General features: G+C 35.8%; 1 protein-coding gene across 2 annotated transcripts in view; it reads right to left on the bottom strand.

Annotated features, from left to right (window-relative positions):
* Window positions 1-25,797, bottom strand: part of Mllt3 (MLLT3 super elongation complex subunit) — a 109,413-nt gene that overhangs the window by 16,106 nt on the left and 67,510 nt on the right. The window contains exons 1-3 of one of the 2 annotated variants that reach the window (XM_015502566.2): window positions 15,770-16,157; window positions 2,738-2,813; window positions 751-880 (exon numbers count right to left, since the gene is read on the bottom strand). In XM_015502566.2, the coding sequence (XP_015358052.1) occupies window positions 751-863 (113 nt within the window). In that variant the 5' untranslated portion in view covers window positions 864-880; window positions 2,738-2,813; window positions 15,770-16,157. Of the gene's footprint in view, window positions 1-750; window positions 881-2,737; window positions 2,814-15,769; window positions 16,158-25,797 lie in introns of those variants that run through there. The other variant, XM_048783894.1, reaches the window with a different exon arrangement.

Here is a 25,797-nt window from a genome sequence, read left to right as displayed (position 1 = left end):
ATTTTAGTGCCATCTACATGGTCGTGGATAATAGGAACAGACAATATAATATATCATAAATGTAACTGGATTTTTAATTCAAGTAGATTGATATTTTTTTCTACTCAAAACACATTAAAGTAAGCGCGCCTATTTGTTTTCCTCATGATAAAGAAATTAAATCCTCAAGGCAATTTCAAGTTGACTATTAATTATAAGTGACATGAATTACCATCTTATAATGTGGAATTATGCCTCACAGCATTAAAGCTGCTTAAGGAACCTAATTGTCAGCACACTTAAAAGGAATTTATTTTCTGGAAAATACACACAGGTGATCCTAGTTTTAATTAGGTCACACACATCATTCACTGCAGCCAATTATGTATTTCTAGCTACAAACAGCAAACACATTTCTTCACCTTCTGAGACTACTGCCAGCAACAGATCTATACGCATGCTTCACATGAAAATGGACTATTTCAGCAGTCAGTCTTGCCACGTGGCATATACGTTCAAATATTCAGAACTTCTAATGTGACTTTTTCCTATCAAGTTTTTAGAGGAAAAACTCTCTTCTTCCTGAGAAAAGTGAAAAACAGTTCCCCTTAAAGGTGACTATAAACATGCCGACACGCCCCAACTTCAAATGAATGTGACCACTTGCTGCTATTATTTATGGTGTTTCACCTGTGCTCTGATGATACCAGTAAGCCCAGTGAAAAGGTGTGACTCCATCACAGAGAACTTCTCTCCCTCCAAGATACTCACCTGCGACTTCGGCTGCCTCCTCTATTTACAGGTCTTTCCATTTCTGAGTCGTTGTCATTATCTTCTGCCTCATCCGATTCCTCCTCATTGTCATCAGAATGCAGATCTTTCATTATAGACCTTAAAGGACCTGAGCAATGACAGTGAACCACAGCGAATCAAATATGATTTCAAACAAGCTTTGCCCTATTAGAACAAGGGAATGCTTTCCAGCACTGAATGCCAGTTAAAAGTAATTATTATCCTATACAGTCATACCATTTGTAACAAAAATTTGGTTCAGTTTCTGGAATGCAAGCTCTACCTAAACATAATAGATTTTTTTTTCTGTTTTCATAATAGATTCCCCAAGCTGTTCATTAAAGAATCTCTATTTTCTAGACTTTTTTTCAGTTTTCCTCTTCCCTAAGAAAAATTACACCTAAAAAGAAACAGATCTATTAGTAAATTGGATGTTTTGTTAGGTTAATCCATGTATTGAAAAGTTGAGATTAATAAATCACTGTGGTTCTAACTTGTTCTTGGCAATGCAGTCTTTGTGTGGTAGTTTTTGATCTATTAAGGTTTAGCTGTTCCTTTTATTTCAAGGTCAATTTCAGGTCAAGCAAGCATTTCAGTCAAGTTCAGATTATAAAGTATTTCAATTCCATGGTGTAATGTCCTATCTCTGATCTTCATATTGATCTTGGACAGAAGGTCTTGTTGCAACAATTTTATACAGCCAATTTTTATTTTACTTTTTAAGAAATTCCTGGCAAAATACCAGCATGCATTAACATAAATAAGGCCATGTAATAAATCAGGTGCCCAGAAAATTCAAGACAGTATCCAGTATTAGATGGGAGGAAAAAAAAACATGAAGCCATAACTAATTTTATTCTAGGGTTGAATAGAAATGTGTTCGCTCTCGAGCACACATACACACTCACATTCTCCCCACCCCCATTCATCACCGCCCCCCATGCATATAGCTTTTACTATATGCTAAGTGTGATGAAAAACAAGATAGGTCTTTTAAATTTTAACAGAAGAGATTGTAAAGACAATCAAGAAGGTGGCAGAGGCACTTCCATTTTGGATCAGGCAATTCCTAAAGTCTAATTTATGATACATATATCTAAATTATCAGTTATTCAGTTCTAAAATAAGTATTCACTCCCTGCAATTGCACATTCTGAAAACCCAAACTTTCTCTGCTTTCATTGTGGGCTTATTTCTTTTGGAAGTCAATGGAACAAGATCCCTGAATAGCCAAAACTATCTTTTATTTATTTATTTTTTTTCTGGAAGCTTAGCCTTAGTCCAAATACACACAACAGTTTAATCCCTTTCAAAACATACAAGGTCATTAGGAATTCAGTTGTGATTGATGAAAAAGATGATGTTTAATAAAAGAGTAAAAACCAAACTATTCTTTGATACTAACTCATTTTCTATGTAAAAAATAAAGGGGGAGGCCTCATTTGAAGATTTTGCACATATACCGAAAAAAAAAAATTAGTTGTATGTTCTAGTTTAATTTTTTTATTCAGGGTTTGGGTTAACAGTTGAGCATAAACACTTAAGAAAAGATATTTTAAAAAAGATATTTAAAAAATAACAAATTTACATCTGCTAAAAACAAACTCTATTAATCTGTAGAAAAACAAATAAAGGTATCTAAGGAGGAAGAGTGAAAACCCATTTCTCTCAAGTCCCGATTTTGATATTGTATTTCCTTTGGGAACTCCCTAGAATGGGCTGTGGTCTATAATCCTTTTGTAAAATGGGAATCTGATGGCAGGGACTGGAAAAAGGGGGAATTTCTAGAGCCTGGCCTCATATATCAGAACAATACCCAAGTGAATTCCTAGGGGAAATAAATACAACTGCATAAAAGTCGAGTTACCATTCAAATAATAAAACAGTAGAAGATAGGTCATAAATCAACTCATTAAGATGTTTTATGAGAAAAATGTCTCCTAGTTTGCCTGGGAGCTACTAATACCTTGTTGCCTGGTCTGGGACGGTGTGAAGCTGGAGCTGGAGCTGGAGCTGGAACTGGCAGGACTGGGCTGCTCGGACTTTAGAGAAGAAGAGAAAAACATCATCAATAACTTTATGGGACACTACACATCTAAAATTGAAAACAATATAGTTGGCTCAAAGCAGTCTCTGCAAAAGCAGCCTGACACTGCACAAGAAAAATGACTACACATTTCATGATGTCAAAAATACTAGCACAGGAAGAGTTTTTGGGGTCCTTTTTCTTTGACCACCTTATTTTATTATGTGCAGAAACAAGTATAAAAACTCAAGGATAAAGAAATAAACACCTGGGTGTTACATAAAGAAAGAACCTGGCTTTGACTTCACTCCTGTTTATTACTATGCACATCTCTTTCTAAGAGATAGCCTGATTACCCTTTCTGCAATGTTTGATTGACTCAACTGGTTAAAACATAGTGGTAATGAGGCCAAGGTCATTAGTTCAATCACATTATGCACCAGTTAATTTCACTCTGGTCCAAGGCCATGACCCAACCCTAACCCTGTCCACAGTTCACAAATGTAGGCCAATGTTCATGAGGCCCAGCCAAGTCCCACAGATGAGTCAGGGAAAAGTGTTGCCACTATTTTAAAAAAATAGAAGAGCAAAGAAAAAAAAAGAAAAAAAAAACCCAACTTTTTAATTCCACAACCTATGAATGTCAGGGAAAAAAAGCATAATAGATACACCTTAATCTCTCTTACTCTCAATGAATTCTCCACATCCTTTAATATCCATAGCAAGTTTTACATCTAACTTCCAACCCACCCAACTCAATTCTCTTCCTTCTCCAAACCTACTGAAAACACACTAGATGGATCACCTGTTTCTTACTAGCTACGCTGTAGTGCTTGTAACATACTCCTCCTATGTGCTGCCTCCTATGGGTCTTTTCTTCCAGATAAAGAGGAGACACCAGCACTTGATACAGTAGGGTCTGCCTTATGCTTTCTATTATACCTGCACACTTAGCACTATGCATTATATACAGCAGACACTCCATATTTGTAACTCAAGGCAGCACATTAGGGCCTCTGTTCCATTGTCTGCCAGATTTGTGACATTACAACAGGTGGAGCAGACAACTGAAGAGAAGTGTGCAGTCACCGATGAGACCACCAATACACTTAAATTTCATATATTTAAGGTCAAACTTATTCTTAAATAACTTAGTGATATTGATATGTTTGGTTATTTCTATTCATTTCTAATGTGCTCATAGTCTCAACTATATATTCATGCTATCTGAGAAATACCTGAGGTCTTCCCATGTATAGGACTCTTTCCCCCCCTTTGTTCAATGAAAAATCGAGTTGGAGTGTGAACTAAGTGCATAATCAGAAGCTGCTAAATGAGGATTACCATCCCTTCTCGGTTTATACTGCAGTTTCTCACCACTGATTTTTTTTTCATCTCCCCTCCTAGCAATGAACCCCCACCCGCATCTCCATAAACAGCACCAAACTCCAGATTCAGACACAAGGAAGCACTTTCAGGCATTCCTAATGCACACTTCACATCCTCAGGCTGGATGGGAAAACAGGTGTCAGCAATCTACCACTCATTCTGCAGGAAAAGAGCCAGACAGGATCTCTAATGAGCAGCAGGCGGCCCACCAACCCTTCGCCACTGCAAGCTTTTCTTGAGAATTGTAGTACAATGTCCTACACATTGCCATTTGCGGCTCACAAAGAAGAGTTGGTTTACAAGTACAAATGCCTGTGTGAGGTACTCTTCATTTCTGTTGAGTGCCTCTTCCACGGTTGAGCCCCAATGGTGAGTTATACAACTGAAAGGGCATTCAGTTAGCATTTATGTGCAATGCCCAGCTGTAAAACAGTTCTCCCAGGGCCCGGAGAGTACTCCTTTTCCTCTCCAACTTGCTCTTTTCAGCCATGAAAAGTGCCTGCAAATGGTATTATTTTGATAGCTCTGGAAACCATTTGGGAGCCAAAAAAAGAGGTTTCCTTACAGTGAGCAGAGAGCTCTAATTCCCCGTGCTGCCTGACCAGCACATGTTGAGCTGGACCTAAAGGAGCCATTCTGCTAGAGCTATATGCTGAGAGTGGTATGAACTAGGACAACAAAGGAGGACAGTGGCACTCTCTTCAAACTACCTGCCACTAACCTTGACCCATGTGCATCATGCAAAAGCCCAGGCCAGAACCACACCAAAAGGCATCCTTTTCAACTTCTTACCATAAACAAGGCTAATAATTCTGCATTTGCTAATCTTCAGAAATAAGATAAATGACAAAACACACCAGGAGGAAAAGCCTTTTTATGCAACATTTAAAGTTAACGCCTTGCCTCTGACACGCAACACAAAGCATTTGGAAGGCTCACAGTAGCAGATGCTTGAATTCTATAAGAATATTCAAATAGAAAGATAACAGCAAAAGAACTGGATGTTGAATGATGAGCAGCAAAGCAATGTTCTGAAAGCCTTTGATAGTCAAGTCAAGCATCTGTGGAATATTAGAGTGGAGAGGAGTTTTAAAACCATTCCAGGCAGAGCCTCTCAGAAAAGGGATCTTCACAGAAAAGGGATCACTGGAGAGCTTGTTAAAACACTGATGCTGCCCTCTCCCAGGGTTCTTGATTCAGTGGGTTAAGAAGGGTAGGTGAACAAACAAGAACCCAGGTGATGCTGAGACCACAGGGCCAGTAACAACCACACTTTTGAGAATCACTGATTGACCCAGCGATTGATAATCATAGACATGCATTAGAATTAGCTAGGAGAAGTCTATTAATTGTGTTATGGTTTGGATGTGAGCCCTGGAAAGGGTAAATCTTTCCTATGTCCCCTTTCCCTCTTTTCTCTTTCTCTGCTTCCTTGCTACCACAAAGGGAGCAGTTTCCCTGTGCTGAATCCTTCTCCTATGATATGCTGCCTCATTTTGCATGAGTTGGCCACCTATGGACTGAGACATCTGAAACTGTGAGTCCCAAATAAACTTTTCCTCCTCTAAGTTGTTCTTGCCAGGTGTTTTGGTCACAGAAATGCAAAAACTGGCTAAGGCAACAGGTTTGAAGTAGAAATCCAAGCACATTTATAAAAAGTTCAACAAGCCAGGCGGGGTGGTGCATGCCTGTAATCCCAGTGATTCAGGAGTCTGAGGAAAGGAGAATCACAAGTTCAAATCCAGTCTTAGCAACTCAATGAGACCCTGTTTCAAAATAAACAATAAAAACAGGCTAAGAACGTGGCTCAGTGGTTAAACACCTCGCAGGTACCAAAAAACAAAAAGTTCAACAAAAGGTATTAATAAAAAGTCTAAGTTGAGATCACTGATTCTGTTAGTTACTTCTTCTTTTTTCCCCCCAATGGGGAAAAAAAAAGTTCCTTATAGAATTTTAAATTTGTGAAAGCACTGAGAATATATATCATGGGAAAAATTAGAAACGTATTGATTTTTCCAGAGGCAGCCTTCCTGTGTGTATTCTTCAGTGTTTTGCAAGAAAGCACTCTGACAGAGCATGGTTACCACTCAATAAAAACAATATGGTGGTGGATGGACCTTACACTCACCCTGACTGGTACAGAATTCAACCAAATGTTAACTGCTCAAGAGCTCTTCTGCCACCAGAGAAGGCTGACCCTGTCTTCTATCTTAAGAGCTAACAATAGAACTGCAGCTCATTTAAAATACATTTTTGATATTAAGAAGAACACAAATCAAGGATGATTATATAAATATAGGTTATTTAAATGTTTTTAAAATGTCTCCATAAACGAGATTGGATGATGATGATGATGATTATTATTATTATTATTATTTTTTTTTTTTACTGAGGATTCATCCCAGGGGTGTTATACCACTGAGCCACATTCCCAGTCCTTTTTATTTTGAGACAGGGCCTCACTAAGTTCCTGAGGATAGCCATGAACTTGTGATCTTCCTGCCTGAGTCTCCTGTAAATTAACATCTTTATATACCCTAATGATTGACAAGATATATTATCCTCCATTTTAGACTCTCCTAAGAAACATTTAAAACATGTATAGTTTTGAATGTGCATGCAGGGTGCATATGCTAAACCCAAAATTAAGAGTTAAGAAAGTTCACTGAGGTTTTGATATAGTTCCCTTGGTGACTAATTTGAAATGTCAAAATTCATTCAAAATATCAAAATTCTCCCCACTAAAAATGGTTTTGCTTCTTGCTGATGTTATGGGTAATCAAACATCTACTAATGAAGTTTCTGTAAATGGTATGCTCCACAGTGAAAAATGCAGAGATTAAGAATCTCACTTTTATTGCTTGATAGTTATGTTTTGGAGAAGATTGCTTAAGCATTAATTTCCTTACAGAGTAAAAGCACTGAACCTCATACAGAAGTTATATTAAAGCTGGGCACAGTGGTGCACACCCCAGCTACTCAGGAGACAAAGGCAGGAGGATCTAAGTTGGAGGACAGCTTAGACAACTTAGTAAGGATCCTGTCTCAAAAAAAAAAAAAAAAGGTCTGCGAGTATAGCTCAGTGATAGAGTGCCCCTAAATTCAATCCCCAGGCCGGAGTGGGTGGGGTAGAAAAAGAGTAGTAGTAGTAGTTATATTAAACTGATATAATTAATTTTAAAGAACAATAACACCTTGCTCAACAATTATGGAAAACATTCTATCTCACTAATTCCCTTAATAGGTAATATTTTGAGGTAGCTATGTTAATAAAAGTTGAGGTCAAAATTAAGCAAAAAAATAAGTATTGAAAAGTAATCAAATAAGAATTGGGTGTAGTTAACCTAACAAAATTAATGCAAAATTGAATTGTTAAAAGGTTAGAAATAAGACAACTTTGAATTTCATCTGGTCTCATCTTAATAACTGCCTCAAACAAACATGTTACAAGATCAAATCCTTATTATGCAGAAAGGAATATGAAATTAAGAACAGACCAACTTTGGTAACTGCAGCCTATTAATGTGCCTTTGTGTAACTCCATCAGATTCTTACTTCATTTGCTTTATTGTGAGGGAGGCAGGTGCTATGGACTAAACTGTGCCTCCTTCCCTAGGATTCACCTGTTGGTTGAGTGTTTGGAGATAATGCCTTTGGGAGATAACAAGGTTTACAGGATGTCAAGAATGTGTGGGGCCTTCCTAAGGAGATTAGTGCTTTATCAGAAGAAACACCAGAAAACCAGAGCTTTCATTTTCTGTCTTACTATGTAAGGACCCAGCAAAAATGTGGCCATTTGCAAGCCAAAAGAGAGCCTCACTGGCCTCCTTGATCTTGGAATTCAATTGGATCTATTAAGAAATACATTCCTGTTGCTTAAGCCTCTAGCCTATGGTATATTGTTATGGCAGACCAATCTAACCAAGAGAGCAGGACACGTTTTTGTTTTGTTTTGTCCGGGAGAGAGAGAGAGAGAGAGAGAGAGAGAGAGAGAGAGAGAGAGAGACTTTTTTAATATTTATTTTTTAGTTTTCGGTGGACACAACATCTTTATTTTATTTTTATGTGGTGCTGAGGATGGAACCCAGCGCCCCCGCGCATGCCAGGCGAGCGCGCTACCGCTTGAGCCACATCCCCAGCCCAAGGACACTTTTTTTTTTATTGTTTTTATTGACATTTTACAGATGAGGAAACTGGAGCATAGTAAGATTAAGTGGTGACATTTAGGTGTATTAGAACCAGATTTTCTGACTTCTCATCTACTGTTCTTTCTACTGCATCTATCAACTTTGAAAAAGTGCAACTCGTTTAAAGCAGTGTTCCAAACACACTAATACCTTTTATAACACTAGTGTTAGGGAACACCATTTTCTATATCACTGTGAAAGATGTACTGAATATCCCTCTGTCCACAAGGGACATCTTGTGATCCACACCTAGCTCAAACCAGTGGTAAAACAAAACACTTCATCCCAGAGGCTTACTGTGCCTGAATCAATTGCTTCCAACATTTGTCCAATCAATACTACTACAGATCCTGACTAGTTCCTTACTAGTTCAATATGTTTTATGAAGAAGGGCAGGAAAGTTTCTCCTCTGAACTGCTCTGATCCTCTTGATACTGGCCCTGATGAGGCAAGAGAGAACAACTATTTATTTTACTTGCCTTCAAAGGTGATCTACCCTGTCTTCCTAACTCTACAATACAAAATCCGTTAACATCCAAGAACAACAACAAGTTTAATGTTTTAAATAATCTGTTTAATAACATTTTCTTTTAAAACAAGGTGAAATTGAACAAAGGCCACTGGAAGCTAAAACCTTGATAGCTAGACAGTGAGTCAAGTTTGTGAATATAGGGAAGACTTTACATCTCCTTTTGGCAGACTCCTTCCATCTATATTATGACAACTTGAATGAGCTGGATGTTAAATTAGAACCGTATTTAGCCTCTAGGGCTCTTGTATGATCAAAAGCTATTGTTATACCCATCATTTTCTGGTAAGAGAACAAGAGCATAAGAATTATCCTCCCAACTAACTGTTTACAAAACCGGAAAGGTCCTTATTTCTTACATTTTCAAATTACAGACATAAAATCATTCTGGATGCCAAGATAATGGGCTTTATGTTGGGGTACCTCTGTTTTTACAACTGCATTTGGTTTCTTCATTATTATCATCTTCACTATATTATTATTAAATGTTGTCGTCCTTTGGACTTATCATTCCCTGTCTGAGAACACAAAATCTCATTAGGAAACAAAATGGCCTTGGGGAACAAGGGTCTATAAATCTCTCCATAAGACCCTTTTCCACACTTGGGGATGGCTGTAATTTTCTTTTCGCTTCCTCTCTTTTAAGCAGAAGAGCCTCAAGTCTTTTATCTCTCATCACCAGTCATACTTTGAAGGTTGCTACTAACTATTATAGCCAGAACATGTGCTCTTTCAAAAAATCCAGTGGTTGAAAGATGGTGTATGTGCCAGATGTGTCCTAAGAGATTACTAGCAAGAATATTTACTCGTATCAGAGCTTTAGGAATGCAAAATCATCTGCAGATAGATCATTTGCAGTTTTACCACCTATAAGGATGTTACCCTTCTTTGAGTAAAGATTATGTATAGAAGCAGAGTCTCCTACTAGCCATTAAACATACCACTTATTTCACTTAGTATGATAGTCTTCAGTTCCAACCATCATGTATATCCATAAGACACTAATTAAAAAAAAACAACAAAACTAAAAGTAAATAGCAGAAAGATCAGTAGAGTAGAGAGAAGGGAACAGGGAGGGAGGAAGAAAGGAAAAGGGAGGTACTAGGGACTGAATTAGAACAAATTATATTCCATGTTTTTATAACTATGTCAAAATGAATCTTATCGTTATGTATAACTAAAAAGAACCAGAAAAAAATAAGTAAAAAGCAGAGTTGAAATAAAGTTAAAATATATTTATACCACTTAGTTTTAAAGTCAGAGACTTAACTGTTTTTGCCCCCTTCTCTTTTGTGTGTTTTTAAGGAGGTGGGTAGAAAAGAAAAAAGTTACAAGTGAGAGTTCTTACAGCAGCAATGCCTCAAGACAGAAATAGGAAGAGGAAAAGAAATTTCCTGATAGAATTGTCCCAAATTAATAGATAGAGCTGAACAATGGACTTCAAAACACACAACTGCTCATCAGTTCACCGCAGGATCCTGAAATTTGTCCGAACTCTCTTCAGTCACTTGGGAAATAACCCAAGTTATTATTCAGAGCACTATAAACTTGAAATTAATGTTGCATTTTTGAAGTTTATAAGGGCATTACTGAATTGAATAAAGTCTTAAAAATACATTATTTGTGGTTACAGGTCTCAGTCTTGGCTTAAAAATTAAAATTATTAAATTGAGTGAATTCAGGAAACAAGGTGGTAATTAACTGAGTTAAACTAAAACATATATATCTGAAGAGATCCTTTTGACAAGACATTTAACTGCATTTCCTTATTAACTTTAGACCATTTTTTAAAAAGGACTGCTTTAAAGTGTTCTTAGAGCATTTGATTGGCACCAGTAGACTCTTTATACACTTATACAAATGTCAAGAAGATCTATTAATTTTAATCTTTGAACTATCTTACAGATTTTCCCCTATTAAATGTGAAGCTTGGATTTATTATCATGGCAGTTGCATTAAAAGTTCATTTTATTGGCTAAGATCTTACTTCCACAGTGCTTTGAGTTCCAAAATAATAAAAATCTGCTGGGAATGAAATAATTATTTTAAAACTCTCTATCATTGACAGGTCAAAAATGCAACATCTTCTCACTGTAATGTAATACAACAAAGGCTAGTTGCAAGCATTGTTTCTTTGTAAGCCTTGCATTTTCTTAACTAGAATAACAGTACATATTCCAGGTAATACACTGGAGCCCTTTCTTCTAGCTAGATCAGAAGACTCCAAAGCTCCTAGGGTGTGTGCATGAACACATGTGCACATGTAGATAAGTATAAAATCCATAAGGGCAGGGTAAAAGCAAATAATTGAGCTTCCATTTATATTTTCTTCTGTCTTTCCCTTTTAAATGTTCAATATTTTGTATGTACTTTCTTATACATTAATACAGTAAAAACTACTTTGGTTGGGAAACATACATACATTACAGATACATATTTACTGAGAGAAATGAGTTTTTAACACCATCCTTATTGATAATTGTATAATTTACCAGTTTAAATCTCAATCGTATCATATAAATTTCAAATTCTGGAGTGATATGTGCTAAATATTCAGGACAGTGCCACTGCAATTTACTAAGAGACATCTAGACTTTTGCATCCTATTATATTTAATGCTCAAAATCAACTTAGAGATGAAACATTTAGGGATTTTGTTTTATTTGTTTATTTATTTATTTTCTTGGTGCTGGGGATTGAACCCCAGGACCCTACACTGCACAGTAAGCACTCCACCACTGAATTACATCCCAATTTTTTAAGTTAAATAGAAATACTGCAACAAGAGTTCCTTATTAAGAGGAAACACAAAATTATATAGATTTTCTTAAAACAAATGCAAATATTTTATAAAATCCCCTGAGAAGCACATTGTTGGCTTTATTTGAGACTCTTGTAGTGTTTACTGGAAAATATGCAGTTTTAGTGAAATTTTTTTATAAACACCCTAATATCTAAATATGCTACACTTAAATTCATTTCTGCTTAAAATGGCATATCCTAACAAACAGTTTATAAAGATGGAACTCAATTTTAAGAAAGAGTTAAGAAGTGGACTTCTAAGAAGTCCACTCTATCTCAATGAAAATGAACTAAAATAGCACAAACATGGCACATTTAAGAAACTCTTCTCATGTGAAAACATTAGGAGGTAGGATATTTTGTTTTGTTCTCAATGTAGTCTTTTAAAATGTGGTGTTCAGAATCACATATTCTCTTTTAGTAATATTAGATTCCTGTCAAGAATAGGCAGAATGCTACTGCTTACCAGGCTCTGAAGGAAACTGCATTTCCATGCACACATCTTACATAAGCTCAACAGTTGCTTTTCTTCATAAATCAATCTATTGTTGCACTTCATAATGAGAAGGCAGATTTACTGCCTTTTACCGCCTTTTCTCACCATCAGAAAGATGCCTATTTGGGTAATAGAACATTTCTCTTCTTCAAGGGTGTTTGGGATTAGGGAGGAAGGGGCAAGAACCTTTAACATCTGCTCCCTTCCAATGAATGACACCTCTAGTTCTCACAGCCCGGACGATGAAAAGCAAATATCCCAAGTTGATAAAATTCTATGACTTGAAGAAGCACAATACTTTAAATACCCTGAAATCACATCACTAAAACACATATTTGGGATTTGAAGGTTATACAGTAAAACACAAGATTCAAAAATCGCTAACACTGTCACTCAAATACCACACAATCATCATCACAGTCAGAACAATAAGAGTTTAGAATAAAGACTTGGGATTCATCATCTTGAATTTTCCTCAACCCTAAAAACAAATTTAAAGTACTGGCTGGTAAGACTGTAATCATTTGAATCTCAATATTGTGCAAGAAGAACAAAAACAGTTGATGATATAGACTTACATTCTTATGTTTTTATTTACCCAGTGTTTTCCCTTTAGGGAGAAATATTTAAGAATTACTAACTTCAGACTTTAATTTAAAAACAAGAGAAAAACACTTGTTAGCATCTGATTCCTAACCATCTGCCTTTAAAAAATACACACACATGCACACACACAAACCCTCACCCACTCACTCCAGTCGGGCTTTGAATTCTTAGCAAGTAAGTAGATCTTGATGGATCTAAACAGAAGTTTCAGTAATCATGGTTCTACTTTTGGAAACAAGGCTATCTTTAAACAGGCATCATGATTCCTCCTAGCAAATGCAGTCAACCACAAATTTTAAACAAATAGACACCATGTAAAACAAATAAATAAATGAAGTGGGGCAGGTACTGAATTCAAGAAGAATCTCTGTTTTTGAAGAAATCTAAATTATGTCTTCTCTCCATGAATATGGAGGACTGCCTTGTGAGCTAACACTTCTTGTTACTTCGGGCTATCTTTTGTCACTTAAGCAATGCTTTTTGACAGTTTTACAGGCTGTTATCCCAGAGGCTTCAGTATTTATGGTCTTTATTCACTTGGGCTTTCTCCTCTTATCCACTGGTTACTAATCACTAAATAGATTTTTTTTTTTTATTGGTCTGAAATTAGCTCAAAGGATGTCCTTCAACAATGGCAGCTCAGGACAGTACCAGGACAGCACTGGCTAAAGGTCTTTTCCTCGGCCTCTTTCTCGCTCTCCTCAATTTTCTGTTACTTACAGACAAGTTAATGAGGGTCCAGGATCCAAGCTGTTCAATTAGACCAACAGCACAAATGATTTACTGCATTCCGAGAGGATAGTTTGGAACCATTTCTGAATTGATGCTCAGAAACACATTCAATTTCAGTATCTCAAAAATGATTAAGAGCCTCAACTTGTTTTTAATCTTCATAAAACAAGAGTGTTTCCTACTCATTGAATCATTATTCATGAAAAGCTCAACTCTATAAACCTTACTATACCCACGCACACGGTAGGTATGTTTCAAATATGTGTGTGATATTTCAAAACTCCAACACATAATTTATGATATAGCATTAAAATTTCTTTAACTACAGAGTAAAAGCTACTTATTACTTTTGTTATCCACTATACATAAAAGACCAAGGGCTAAAAAGCAAGTGGAAAACACAGATCCTACTTTGCACTTAACTGTACTTGACTTAAACATCTCCTAAGAGATTGGTTGGTTTTTATCTTATGAACAATGTGAAATAAGTAATAGATCATGTCCCCTTTTTCAGCTGGCTACTGAAAACCTGAATGTCAAATTAGTCAAAAAAGTTGTGTTTTCTTATAGAACTAAAAATCTGAAAGAAAACTAGAAATATTAACATAATTACTTTCATGCATTTTCTGATAAACTAAGCAAACTGCAGAACTTTCTGTGTATGAGCTGAGCAATAGGGAGAAGGAGGGACAGGAGAGGAGAGAGCAGCTTTGAAGGAGCACTAAAGCTCCACTTATTTCTCTAAAATGTAATTTACTCTAGTCTGGAATGAAAGTGACTCATGAAGGCTGGGGTTGTAGCTCAGTGGCAGAGCACTTGCCTAGCATGTATGAGCACTGGGTTCGATTCTCAGAACCACATATAAACAAATAAATAAAGGTCCATCAATAACTAACACAAATATTTTTTTAAAAAGTGATTCATGAGCAGCTTCTGTTTTCTCTGAAAGTGTGTGAAATAAGAACATTTCAAAAGGAAATTCCCCCCTCCAAAAAAAAACCCCACATTTTTTTTAAGTCTTTAGATATCTCCACATCTAGGTAAAACAGAAAAACAATTTTAATTTATGGAGATTAGCATTTACATGTGACTACTTTATCCATTTATACATAATCATGTGATAGAATTTAGTTCGTAGAGAATCATGACAAATTCTCCTTGAATAAAACCCCAGGAAAATTTCTTTCTGTAGATGAATGTTCATGCTTTCTGATATTCCAAAGATAAAACTCCGTAACTGTCATATATCTTTTTAAAAATGGAAGACATAATTGCCCATGTATAAAATTGGCTGGCAACGAATGAATGCTACATTCTCCAAGTTTTGTGACTACTTATTTTAGATTATATCTTCCACATATATTAACCAGTAAGCCAACCCAAATTCTATTCGAACAGACTTTAAACTATTAAATAAATAAAAATGAAAAAAAATGTTAGAATTTACAATTACAAATCATTGAAAATTTTAATGAAATATTCTGAAGTGCAATTAAGTGATAACTGATTTTTATCTAGTGATAAGATCACATGGAGTATTCTGGAACTTTGGGGGGGTACATTTAATAATATTTTGCTCTTACATCTGAAATATGTGAATGGGGAAAATATTTTGGATATATAACTTTTCAAAATATGATAAGCTATATAATTATGAAACAGAAAAACAATATCATTATTCTCTCAATAAAAAGATACATTTCAGATTTAGTTACTTCAAGTTCTAATCCTTAACTTCTCTGATAAAATAAAAGAAACTGTTTAATAATATAATCATGAGTAGGAAAAACTTATACTTCTTTATGCATTATAAGAATTCACTGGTAGATAAAATAAGTGTAAATGCTCTAAAGTGAGAAGAGCAACATATCTTTCCCTACCTTAAATCCCTCTGGGGAGAAATGTACATCTGGGTTCCATATTATACTAGGAGGTATTATAAAATCATAGCTCCTATTTAATAAACTTTTCTCTATTTTTTCTTAATTAGATTGAATATGCTATATAAAAAATAGTGATCTAAAATCATTAAGATTTTACTGATTTTTTTTCCATAAATTAAAACCCCCTGTGGCTTTTTCTTGTCCCGTCACTCTTCTCACACCTGCTTTTTCATTACCTTGTATAACATTCTGGAAGCTATCTTTCCTATGAAGTTACTGCTCACAGTAAATAAACTTTACATATAGCTGGCCTTTGAAAACCAAGTACAGCAAAGAAATCATTCTCACCTTTTTTAAAAGAAAGCAGAGTAGCTCTCAGGAATATAGAGGTGCCCCAAAGTTCACGTGTCAGCAAGGAATTGAGAGCGGTAAGAATGATCCTCTTGAAAAGAAAGACGTCTCCTTAGGCACCCACATGTATATTTAGATTAGATTGGCAGTTTAAATGACAGCAAACACATGGTCATGACTTCGCAATTGCTCATTCATCCAACACACACACACACACACACACACACACACGCTAATCAGAAGCAAACATCCACCCTGAACTGTTTTAGGAATAGCTTTTTTCCATCTGATACTACTGTATGCACGGCAAGCAGACATTCTGCTAGAGATCAGATGTCAAACCCTTAACCGTTTCCTAGTATACTCAGATCTTGAATCACACTGGCTTAGTATTCCAGAACATTTTTCTAAAGTAAGTCTGATATCAACTTGATTCTGTAGGATTTTAGGAAGCACACAACAAAGAAACGAAACGACCATGCAAAGTTTCCAATATCTATTTGTCTTCTGAGTATTTTAACTGTAGAGCTGCCCTCCTATTGTGCAAATAGGAAAAAGTCACCACAGAGGGTTACATTTTTGTGTGTGTGGAAAAACAAACAAAAGTGGTAACAGAGTAAAAAGGTGAAGATATTGAACATGAACTTTAAGTGCCTACTCATAACTGGAGCGTCCGGGACATTTACCAGTAAATAAAAGAAACACAGATGGTACTAGAAGGCTACCAACTATACCTGTGACTGACTGTCTCTCTCTCTCTCCACACACACACACACACACACACACACACACACACACACACTGAGCTATGTTAGCAAGTAAGAAGCAGAAAGCAAATGTAGCAATTTAAAAATAATCATATTTTACTTTTGACATGGATTTTACATTTGTATCTAAATGTCAAATATTTTGAAGATTCTAGACAAATATAAAGGTAGAGAAAATGGAATAATGTAGTGAGTCAGGCTCAGGGTCTGGAAATATGAGACCACTTTCTATCTGTGTGACCTGAGCCAAGTAATATAATCTCTCCATCACTGTTCCCTTCACCTCTGAAGTGGGGACACAGAATTAATTGTGGTACCAATTCATATAGTTAATGTAGGTAGATAATACAAAGCAGTTAGAACAGAACTTGGAATACATGATGACTAGATGATAGTTACTATTATCTTCAAGAAGTTGGGTATGAGTCCAATTTCGCTTGTCCAGCCTCTCCTCCATGATAGCCTTCTATGAATACATCTGACACTTGCAGAAATAAAGCATCTTCTTTTGGATTGATTCACATTTTATTTGCTTTCAAACTTCACCTACTGCAGGGAGCTGATAAAATGTCTAGATCAATGTCTGACAGATATGACATAGTTCTAGAAAACACCTCTATACAAACAGAATAAACAAAAATGAGAATGAAAAAAAAAAGATACTTAGAATCTAAGTACAATTCATCTATAGGCAAGAACTGCCTGGTCAAAGTAATTATTGAGAGTTTACAGAAAAAAGAAAGTGAAACTCAGTAGGGAAATCCTATTGCTTGAGTAGAGAAACTTTTCCTCCTGCACAAAAATAAGGCATCAAGAGTCTTGAGAAAGAGATCCACCTAAAGAAAAGATTAATATCATGATATCATTCTTGATAGTTCATTTTAACTATACAAACTTATGCAGTTCTGTCAAATATTAACTTCTCTTGATGATAAAAAGATAAAAATTGATGGGTGCTGACTGCTTGACTGCAGAAACATTTATCCGGTAGTTACTTTTATAAAAGTATTATGAAGGAATTCAGAGGTGGAACAAAACCTCAGACAGCTGAAATGCCTTTATATTCCCTGACAAAGAAAGACTGTGAGTGGATGTTATTATATACTATCTGCTTATGTGATTATTAATGTCAAGCAATTTCTCTTCTTCCTTTTCCCCCCAATACCTTTGTTTAATTTATTTTTATTTTTATGTGGTGCTAAGGATCAAACCCAGTGCCTCATATATGCTGGGCAAGCACTCTACCACTGAGCTACAACCCCAGCACCCTTTCTTCTTCCTTTAAAAACCACAATCACTACACACAAGCAGTTCCTCAACTCCTACTAGGAGGTTTTGTTATAAACAAAAAGAAAGCAGGTATCACATACATAATAAATGAGAGTACTTCCAATGTTAATGCTATCTAAAAACTTGTTTTTAATGTTCAGTCTGTACCTATCATTAAAATTTAATATAACCTAACACAATTACCATCAATAGGATGCAGGTGTTGGATAATTATATTAGTATCAACACTACAGGCAAATTAAGATTTCTTCCCATGTGATGGAATTCTGATAAATATCAATTCGTTGGTTGACTGAATCCTGAAGATCAAAAGGCTCTGCATATGGCACTAATAAATCAAATAGAGTCATCAAATCTACAGTCTGTTTTCTTTGGCTAAAACTGCAAAGTTTTACTTACAGAGCCTTATCTACTCCTAAAAATTCTCTGCCAAACCAAATTTACTCACCAAGAGCACAGAAAATATAGCACTCCCAAGTTGCACCCTTCTGAGGCTTTTGAAGTTCAGGGATACCATTGTGAGATGGTCTCGATTATCTGGTCTTCTCTTCTCCCTTGTCTTTTTAACAAACTAAAACTATCCTAAAAAAGTAAAATGCTACCTCTAAATTCAAACTGCAAAGTTATGAAATATTTTATTAATGAAATCTACCATAAATTAAGATACTTTATACAAGTCTCTAAGCTATTAACACAAACACACTGAAAATAATAAAGAACTCTGCAAAACTTTTTAAATATCACCCAAAATTCCTGGTGTTGGGAATTCTATTCAGGCATTTATGGACCAATTTATCACCTTCTGATAAACTGAGCCTAAACAGTGTGTGACAGAAGTACTATCTGAAAGGGAAGGGACTAGGAAAATATAACAGATGCAAGGTGAAAGTCCAAGAAAAATTCAACTATCTTTTAATTGATTTCCCTAAGACCATTCTCTTAGATAAACCATCCTATTCCATATTTCCAATTGTGAAAAATAGGTAGAAATAAATGGTGGGACTACTATGCTTTTAAATCTTCTTTATAAAATAATCCTGTACTTTTCAGATGTTTTTATAATTATTATGTTTGAAATATGTAAACAAAATATTTTTTCTTGGTTCAACTGAGAACATCCCAATAGGATAAGAAATATTCTCTGTTTATATCCAAAAGGATTTAGAAAGTTTTCATAATTTTTCCTAAAATACTGAAATCTCAACCAAGAATTTTTTGCTCATCCCCTTACACATACACAACCAGAACAAGACAATTAAAAAATGACTTCAGGAAGTGCCAAATGTAGCAGTACATTTTAAAAACTACTCTAAGTTGATAGCCACTACCCAAAGCTAATGTTTTCTTTTTAAAAGGTCATCTGCAGGAGTCTTGTATAATCATTACCACTAACTGACAAAGCCATCCATTTAATAAAGTTAGAATTCTGAGACCAACTTGACATGATACTTTTCGTATGACAAGATCCATTTCAATGGTCTCTCTCAGGCATAGATACTTTTAGGTGCATTTGGGAGCAAATTAGAATCTCTGCCTCTTCAGATATTCAGATCCCCTCTCTCCTTCAGTGAATTGGCCTTCACTCCCTCTAGTTTTAGTGGGATAGCACTGAAGTCCCCAAGATTTAAATTGAATTCCCATTTCCAGGTGGTACTGCCATTTCTGTAGTTCATACACAGAACAAATACAGATGCACGACATTTGGTCAACAAGGCCCAGAAAGCACCATGTGAAAGACACACACGTTCTACAATGTTACCTGAAATGAGTTTGCAATCAGAATCAGCGAATCTAAGAGTGATGTATGTTATCAGTCAATTTATATTTAGGGGAAGTCTGTTCTATGCCTGAAGTGACAAAATAATATTTGGAGCGAAGTATTCAAGGCATAGCATATCTAAGAGTGGGATCATTCAAATACCTCTCTGGTCAGCAGTCCCAAGTCTACTCCCTTAGAAACCAATAAACCCAGAATCAGACAAGTTACCCTCTAAAATGTGTGTGCACGTGTGTGTCGGAGTTGTGGTGTTCTTCTCTTTGGCTACAGCTTTGCTAAAGAAAGACCAACAAGGAGTTGGTCTGCTTCCTGTCATCAAGATTTGTTTAGAGGCCCAATGGCTAGAGTAATGAACCTTGCAGGAGTGGACAAAGTCTATTTATAGAAGCTTTCAGCTGCCACAGACATCACAGGAGATGACAGACCCCATTCCACAGATGCCCCAAGTTTCTATTCTAAAGATGTACTTGAATGATACAGCCAAGTGAATATCTGACCACACCGAATATTCCTAGCCCAAGAGAATTCCCAGTAAGAAATGTCAACTGCCTTTTAAGGTTTAAAGTCCTGGCCACTCTGCTCCTATGGTGAAAGCCACACCACTTTCTGAATAAACTTTCAAACTATTCCACACTGAACCTGGATAACGAATGAAGGGCTCGCTGGTTCTGTGATATCCTGATAGTCGTTACTGTCTCCTATGCAGACATTCTGCTTCTCACCATCTTAATGTATTAAGATGGCTTTTCACATTCTTTTAATTCCTGAATTCTATTCTACATTTTGCCTTGAGTATAAGTTATACTCCCAATACAAGGACAAGGATGAGAACAGAAAGGGTGTCTTACTCTGTACCCTGCACAGTAGGGGTTGGAAGCTTTTGCAATGAAAGGCCCAATAGTAAATATTGTAGGCTTCACAGGTGGTATAGTCTCTCTCTGAATTATTCACTTTTGACCCGCAGCAAAGTGTCCATAGACAAAATTGTAAACAAATAAACATGTCCATGTTCAATAAAACTTTATTTATAAAAACCAGTGGCAAGACAGATTTGTCCGTGGGCTGCAGTTTGCTGACCACTGCTCTGTGGGTACTTAGTACAGCAACATCTTGCTTACAGTGGGTAGGACTCTGGAAAACTCTGTTGAACAGATTTCTCTGATTTAGTACCATATTATTTCCCTTGGTCTATTTTTGGTTACAAACACAACAAACTTGGTATTGGGGAGGATTGGGGAGAGAAACTTAATGAACTCATTCACTAGCTATACAGTTTTCTGCTCCTTTAATACACTGCTCCTTTAATTTTATCCCATGTAAGAGCAGTGTTCTGACTTTATGCAAATTTCTCAGTTACTGTGGACGACATAACTGATCCTGCCAAAGACATAATGTTATCCTGAAGAGTAAGCTTCAATTCCTAAGACACTGCAAACTCTGTAGGAAGGCTATGCAGGTAGTAAGCTTGATTCACTGTTTCAAAAGTTCAAGTTTGAAGTGGGTAAGTTTTAGATATCTGGCAGTTCAAGTTCTGAAAATAGAAATACAGGACTGGCTCATTTTTGTAGTAGAGATTGGAAGGGTTCTAACATCACAACCATTCAAAATAATACTTAATTAAATAAACATGTGCTTTAAGTTCAAATTCACATCTGCAAAAATCAATGCTTTTGAGTCTCACCTAGAGGAATTACTCACACTAGAATCTTTAACCAAAGTGTTTTCTTTGTGTAAACCCCCAAACACAAAGTTAAATTAAGTCCTGGATGAGTTATAAGTCTGTATTTTATTTCTTTTTTCTTAAGACTTAGGATACCAAACAATAAAACTGTACAGTCAGCTAAACTGGAAACTCAAAGGTTGAGGAAGAATAGTACAATCTTTTTGTTTTCTTCTTTCTGTTTTCCTTCCCAAAGAATCTCTCCATTTAAAAGACAATAACAGGATGGTAATTGTCAAAGACAAAAAAAGTAAATAGGAAGGTGAGGGGGGGAAAAATGATTCCAAAAGATGGAATCCTTCAGGATAGTTTCTCATACAATTTACATGCCAGCAAATTGAGGGAAGAGTTATTCCCCAACAATAAAGATGTGGGCAACACCTGTTTGGTTTGTTGTTGTTGTTGTTGTTGTTTGTTTGGGTGAGAAATAATCCACTTCCCTCAACAGCTATCAAAATTCTCCAAACTTTCTCAAGATGCTCAGTTATCAAAAAAAAAAAAAAAAAAAAAAAAAGATTCAAGAACTCTGAAAGATGCTGTAGGATCAGAAGTTGTTCCATCAATAACACATTCATGTAAAAGTCCACTGACTCCACACAAAAACTGGCATTCAACTGTTCATAACAGCATTATTCACAGCAGCCAAAAAGTAAAGATAATCCAAATGTCCATTAAAGATTAATAAACAAAATGTGGTAAATCCATACAATAGAATACTACTTGGCCATAAAAAAGGAATGAAATTCTGTTCATGTTACATCATGGATAACCTTGAAATTAGCCAAGCACAAAAGACCACATTTTATATGATACCACAGACATACAAATTGTCCAGAATAGGCAAATCTAGAGACAGGAAGTAGATTAGTGGCTGCCTAAGACTAGAGGCAATGGGAAAATTGAGAGTTAATAGTTAAAGGGTATGAAGTTTACATGAGGGAGTGAATGAAATTTTTATGAAATTGATCAGAGTGATGGTTGCACAACTCTATGATATACTAAAATCATTAAATTGAAAACTTAAGTGGATAAACTATATTCTATAAAAGCTCTTTAAAAAAACTGCACTGAACATATATTTTCAGTTGCCCATGCAATAGTTTTTTTCCTTTCTTACTTTATCTAGTAAGGCAATTTGATTCAGTTCCTTTCTTTTTAAAGATTAAAATGTAATTAAGTCGTGTATACTTTGGGGTACTGTGTAATACTTTGGCCCATCAAACCATTGTAGCAGTTCCTAAAATGGAAATGTTATGAGAATCAACCAGGAACATTTAATGGTGAGTTTGGCAGCAATCTTTCCAACGAACTTACAGATAAAATGTGAAACATTAGCCAAAGAAAATAGCAGTAGATTTGATAGTGTTACATTAAGAAGGATATAAATTAGAAAAATCTGTTGAGATATTTGGAGGTAAAAGGTGATAAGTTTAAATAGAGTACTAAAAGTAGGATATTAATTTTCCCCCAAGGTAGTAAATATAGATAGGGCTTTGAAAGCAAAACATAAAACCTTGTAATATAGATTAACATCCACTAGCAGAGAAAAGTAGTGCTAATGTACATGAAAATGGAGATGTAATCATATAAAGATATGATGTATACAGAAGTACTAAACCAAAATAATCATAAACTAATTGCTTATATAAAAAAATCAGCACGCTTTATATGTATAAAAATTGTATGCTGACTTGTTTTTGCATGCTTACCATGTGTCTGGAAATGTATCAGCACACTGGACAACTGTTGGACAATCCAGATTAGACTCCTGACCTCAGAGGATATATATATACAGTATACAGTATGGCTTGGTGCTGATCTGCCTTTTGCTTCAATATTTCATATGCACTAACAATTCCTTAAACACTAAAGCAATAATTGCTCCAAAATACTTAGATAAGAGGAAAGAATTAGGGCTTTCAACAACTAAAGGTCCATCGACAACTAAAAAAAATATATTAAAAAAAAAGAGAAAACAATAAGTTTCCCTCCCTTCCCTCCCCCTCAGTCTCTCCCCCTCCGCCTCTCTCCCTAGCACTGGGGATTAAACCCAGAGCTCATACATGCCTAGGCAAGAGACATCCCTGCCCTTTTTATTTTTAGTTTTGAAAGAGGGTCTAAGTTGTCCAGGCTGGATTCAAATTTGCAATTCTCTTGCCTTAGCCTCTTACATAACTGGGTTACAGGTGAGTATCACCACACCTGGCTCAAGTTTCTTTGTTAAAAACAAAGTTAGACGTATAAATTAATCAGTTGTCAAAATAATTTTCTTCCTATAATAGTAAGACAAATAAGATATTTAATAGGTTATACTGAGAGCTACCCTATTTTTGCTAAAACAAGATAGGGCAAAAATATATGTAACTCTTTGTCATGATTAAATGTAGTTCTCTACAAAGGAAGTTGGCAGAAGGAAGACATGTATGTGACAATGTCCGACAAACAAGCAGAAATTAGGCAGGCTTGTAAAAGTTAAGGTTTTAGTACATATGTGCTTTTATATTTCTCCCACTTTCCTATTTATATTTAGGTACACTAACGCCTGTGTACTATATAAGGTCAAAGACAGAAAGAAACAAAAGAAAAAGATGAAACCCTATGGAAATCGACAGGCAGTTTCAGGAGGGCACATACGCGGTGTCTCGAATGGGTGCCCCCCTGTAGGGGAGAGGGAACCTCACAGGACCAATGTTGTCCCCCCTGCTCACTGGAGTCCTCTCTCCCTGAGAGCCAAGAAGCCAAATCCACTATTGATAGAAAACTCTGAGAAACTTGCAAGAATAGTATTTGAAAAATAAAGATAATTACTGTATCTTTTCCTAATCTTTCCTATATTAAACCATGCCTCATGATGCTCATCACCTTCAAGGTCCAGAGGCTGCCCTACAACTGATATTTTTATTTGTTGGCATCTTTAACTTGTACCACCAAACTGAAGACACAGATGCACTCTGGTGGGAGAATTGTAATTTTCCATGACTGATATGCAATTTTTCTATTAATACAGTCTTAAATTAGCTCAATACAGCTGACAATCTACTAAAACCCCCAAGATGATTTTATATCCACACAAACTGTCTCTAAGGCTAATCTCCCTAACCTTTTATTAGACATAATAATTACTTGATTTCAAATGAAGGGATTTATATTTATCTTCATTAAATTTCATGTCCTTTGGTTTAGGCTAGCACTTCTACTTGTTAAGAATGTTTATCATAATTCTGGGATTAAGTGGAATAAACTACCCCTCCCAGCTTTGGGTTACTGGTAAGTACGACTTTCATATCTTTATGAAACTCACTGTAAAAATAACAAAAAGGAAAAAATGCAAAGCTCTGTAACCTTCTACAGGAAATCTCTTTATGGGCTGATGTGGGACTCTTCAAATGTATTTGTAGAACCAGTGCTACCCACCTGCCTCAGGAATACCCACTCTGCATGTCTCCTCTACCTCATCCTAATGTATCAATGAAAGACTGAATGCTCCTTGCATTCTCTACTCAACTTTACAATAAATGAGGAAATTAGACAGGTATAATAGCCAGTTAGGACCTAGTGACAGATATGATCTTTCTCAAGTGTTCCTTAATTACATGTTTCAAATTCAATTCTAAAGTTTTATTGGAAGCACCATAGGTCTTTCCAATGGGCAGTTTTTGCAATCTGAGGATGTGTGAAGGCTACTCATGAACGTGGTGCACATGCTATCACTGGTGCTGACTGCTGTGTTTCCAAGCCTCGATAGTCTTATTACTCACCTGAAACACTGTCTTTCCTAGGACATTACATTATCTATTCTGGGCCATGCTATGAAGAATTCCCTGTAATTTCAAAATTATTCAGTAACGTAATTATGCACAGGCCTGAATGTTTTAGGTTATGTGCTATGAAAAGGCCAATGACTGAAGATTATAATACATTCAAGACCTTTCTTCCTCTTTCAGCAGCTATGCCTGACATAACTACATTTAATTCCCTGGCAGAAGCAATGCTAGTTGAACAAGAAACAAGTTAGGATTGCCCCTATAAAATAATTAGCCATGCTTTTTTTTTAAAGCACCAATCATATAACAGGAATAGGCAAATATACTTTAAGATCACAGAAAATTAGAGCAATAAGAAGTGATAACCCTAACTTGAGTTATAACTGACATCACTGATTTTTAAACAAATATAATCAATTGCTTTTGATTTTTTTGGGTGCTTTTCTTGACTGCATTTCAGCACTGATTAATAATGGTTATTATTCCTAAAGAGCTTTATATTGAAATAATAATATTTACATTCATTTTAATTATCCTTCACAGCAATTCCAACAAATAATTCATTGACACTATCCCTACTTCTGTCCAGATGAGGAAGATGGCTCATAAGCAGTTCATAAACCCTAACAGTTGACTGTATTCCCACACAGGGTCTGGCTACAGAGAAATCAAACACAGAGGAACCAAAGAAAAAGGTGGAAGTGAGC

This window comes from Marmota marmota, unplaced genomic scaffold (genome assembly GCF_001458135.2).
Source record: "Marmota marmota marmota unplaced genomic scaffold, marMar, whole genome shotgun sequence".
Taxonomy (NCBI): Eukaryota; Metazoa; Chordata; class Mammalia; order Rodentia; family Sciuridae; genus Marmota; species Marmota marmota.
Note: the sequence above shows the minus strand (reverse complement) of the source record. Positions and strands in the feature narration are given on the sequence as shown.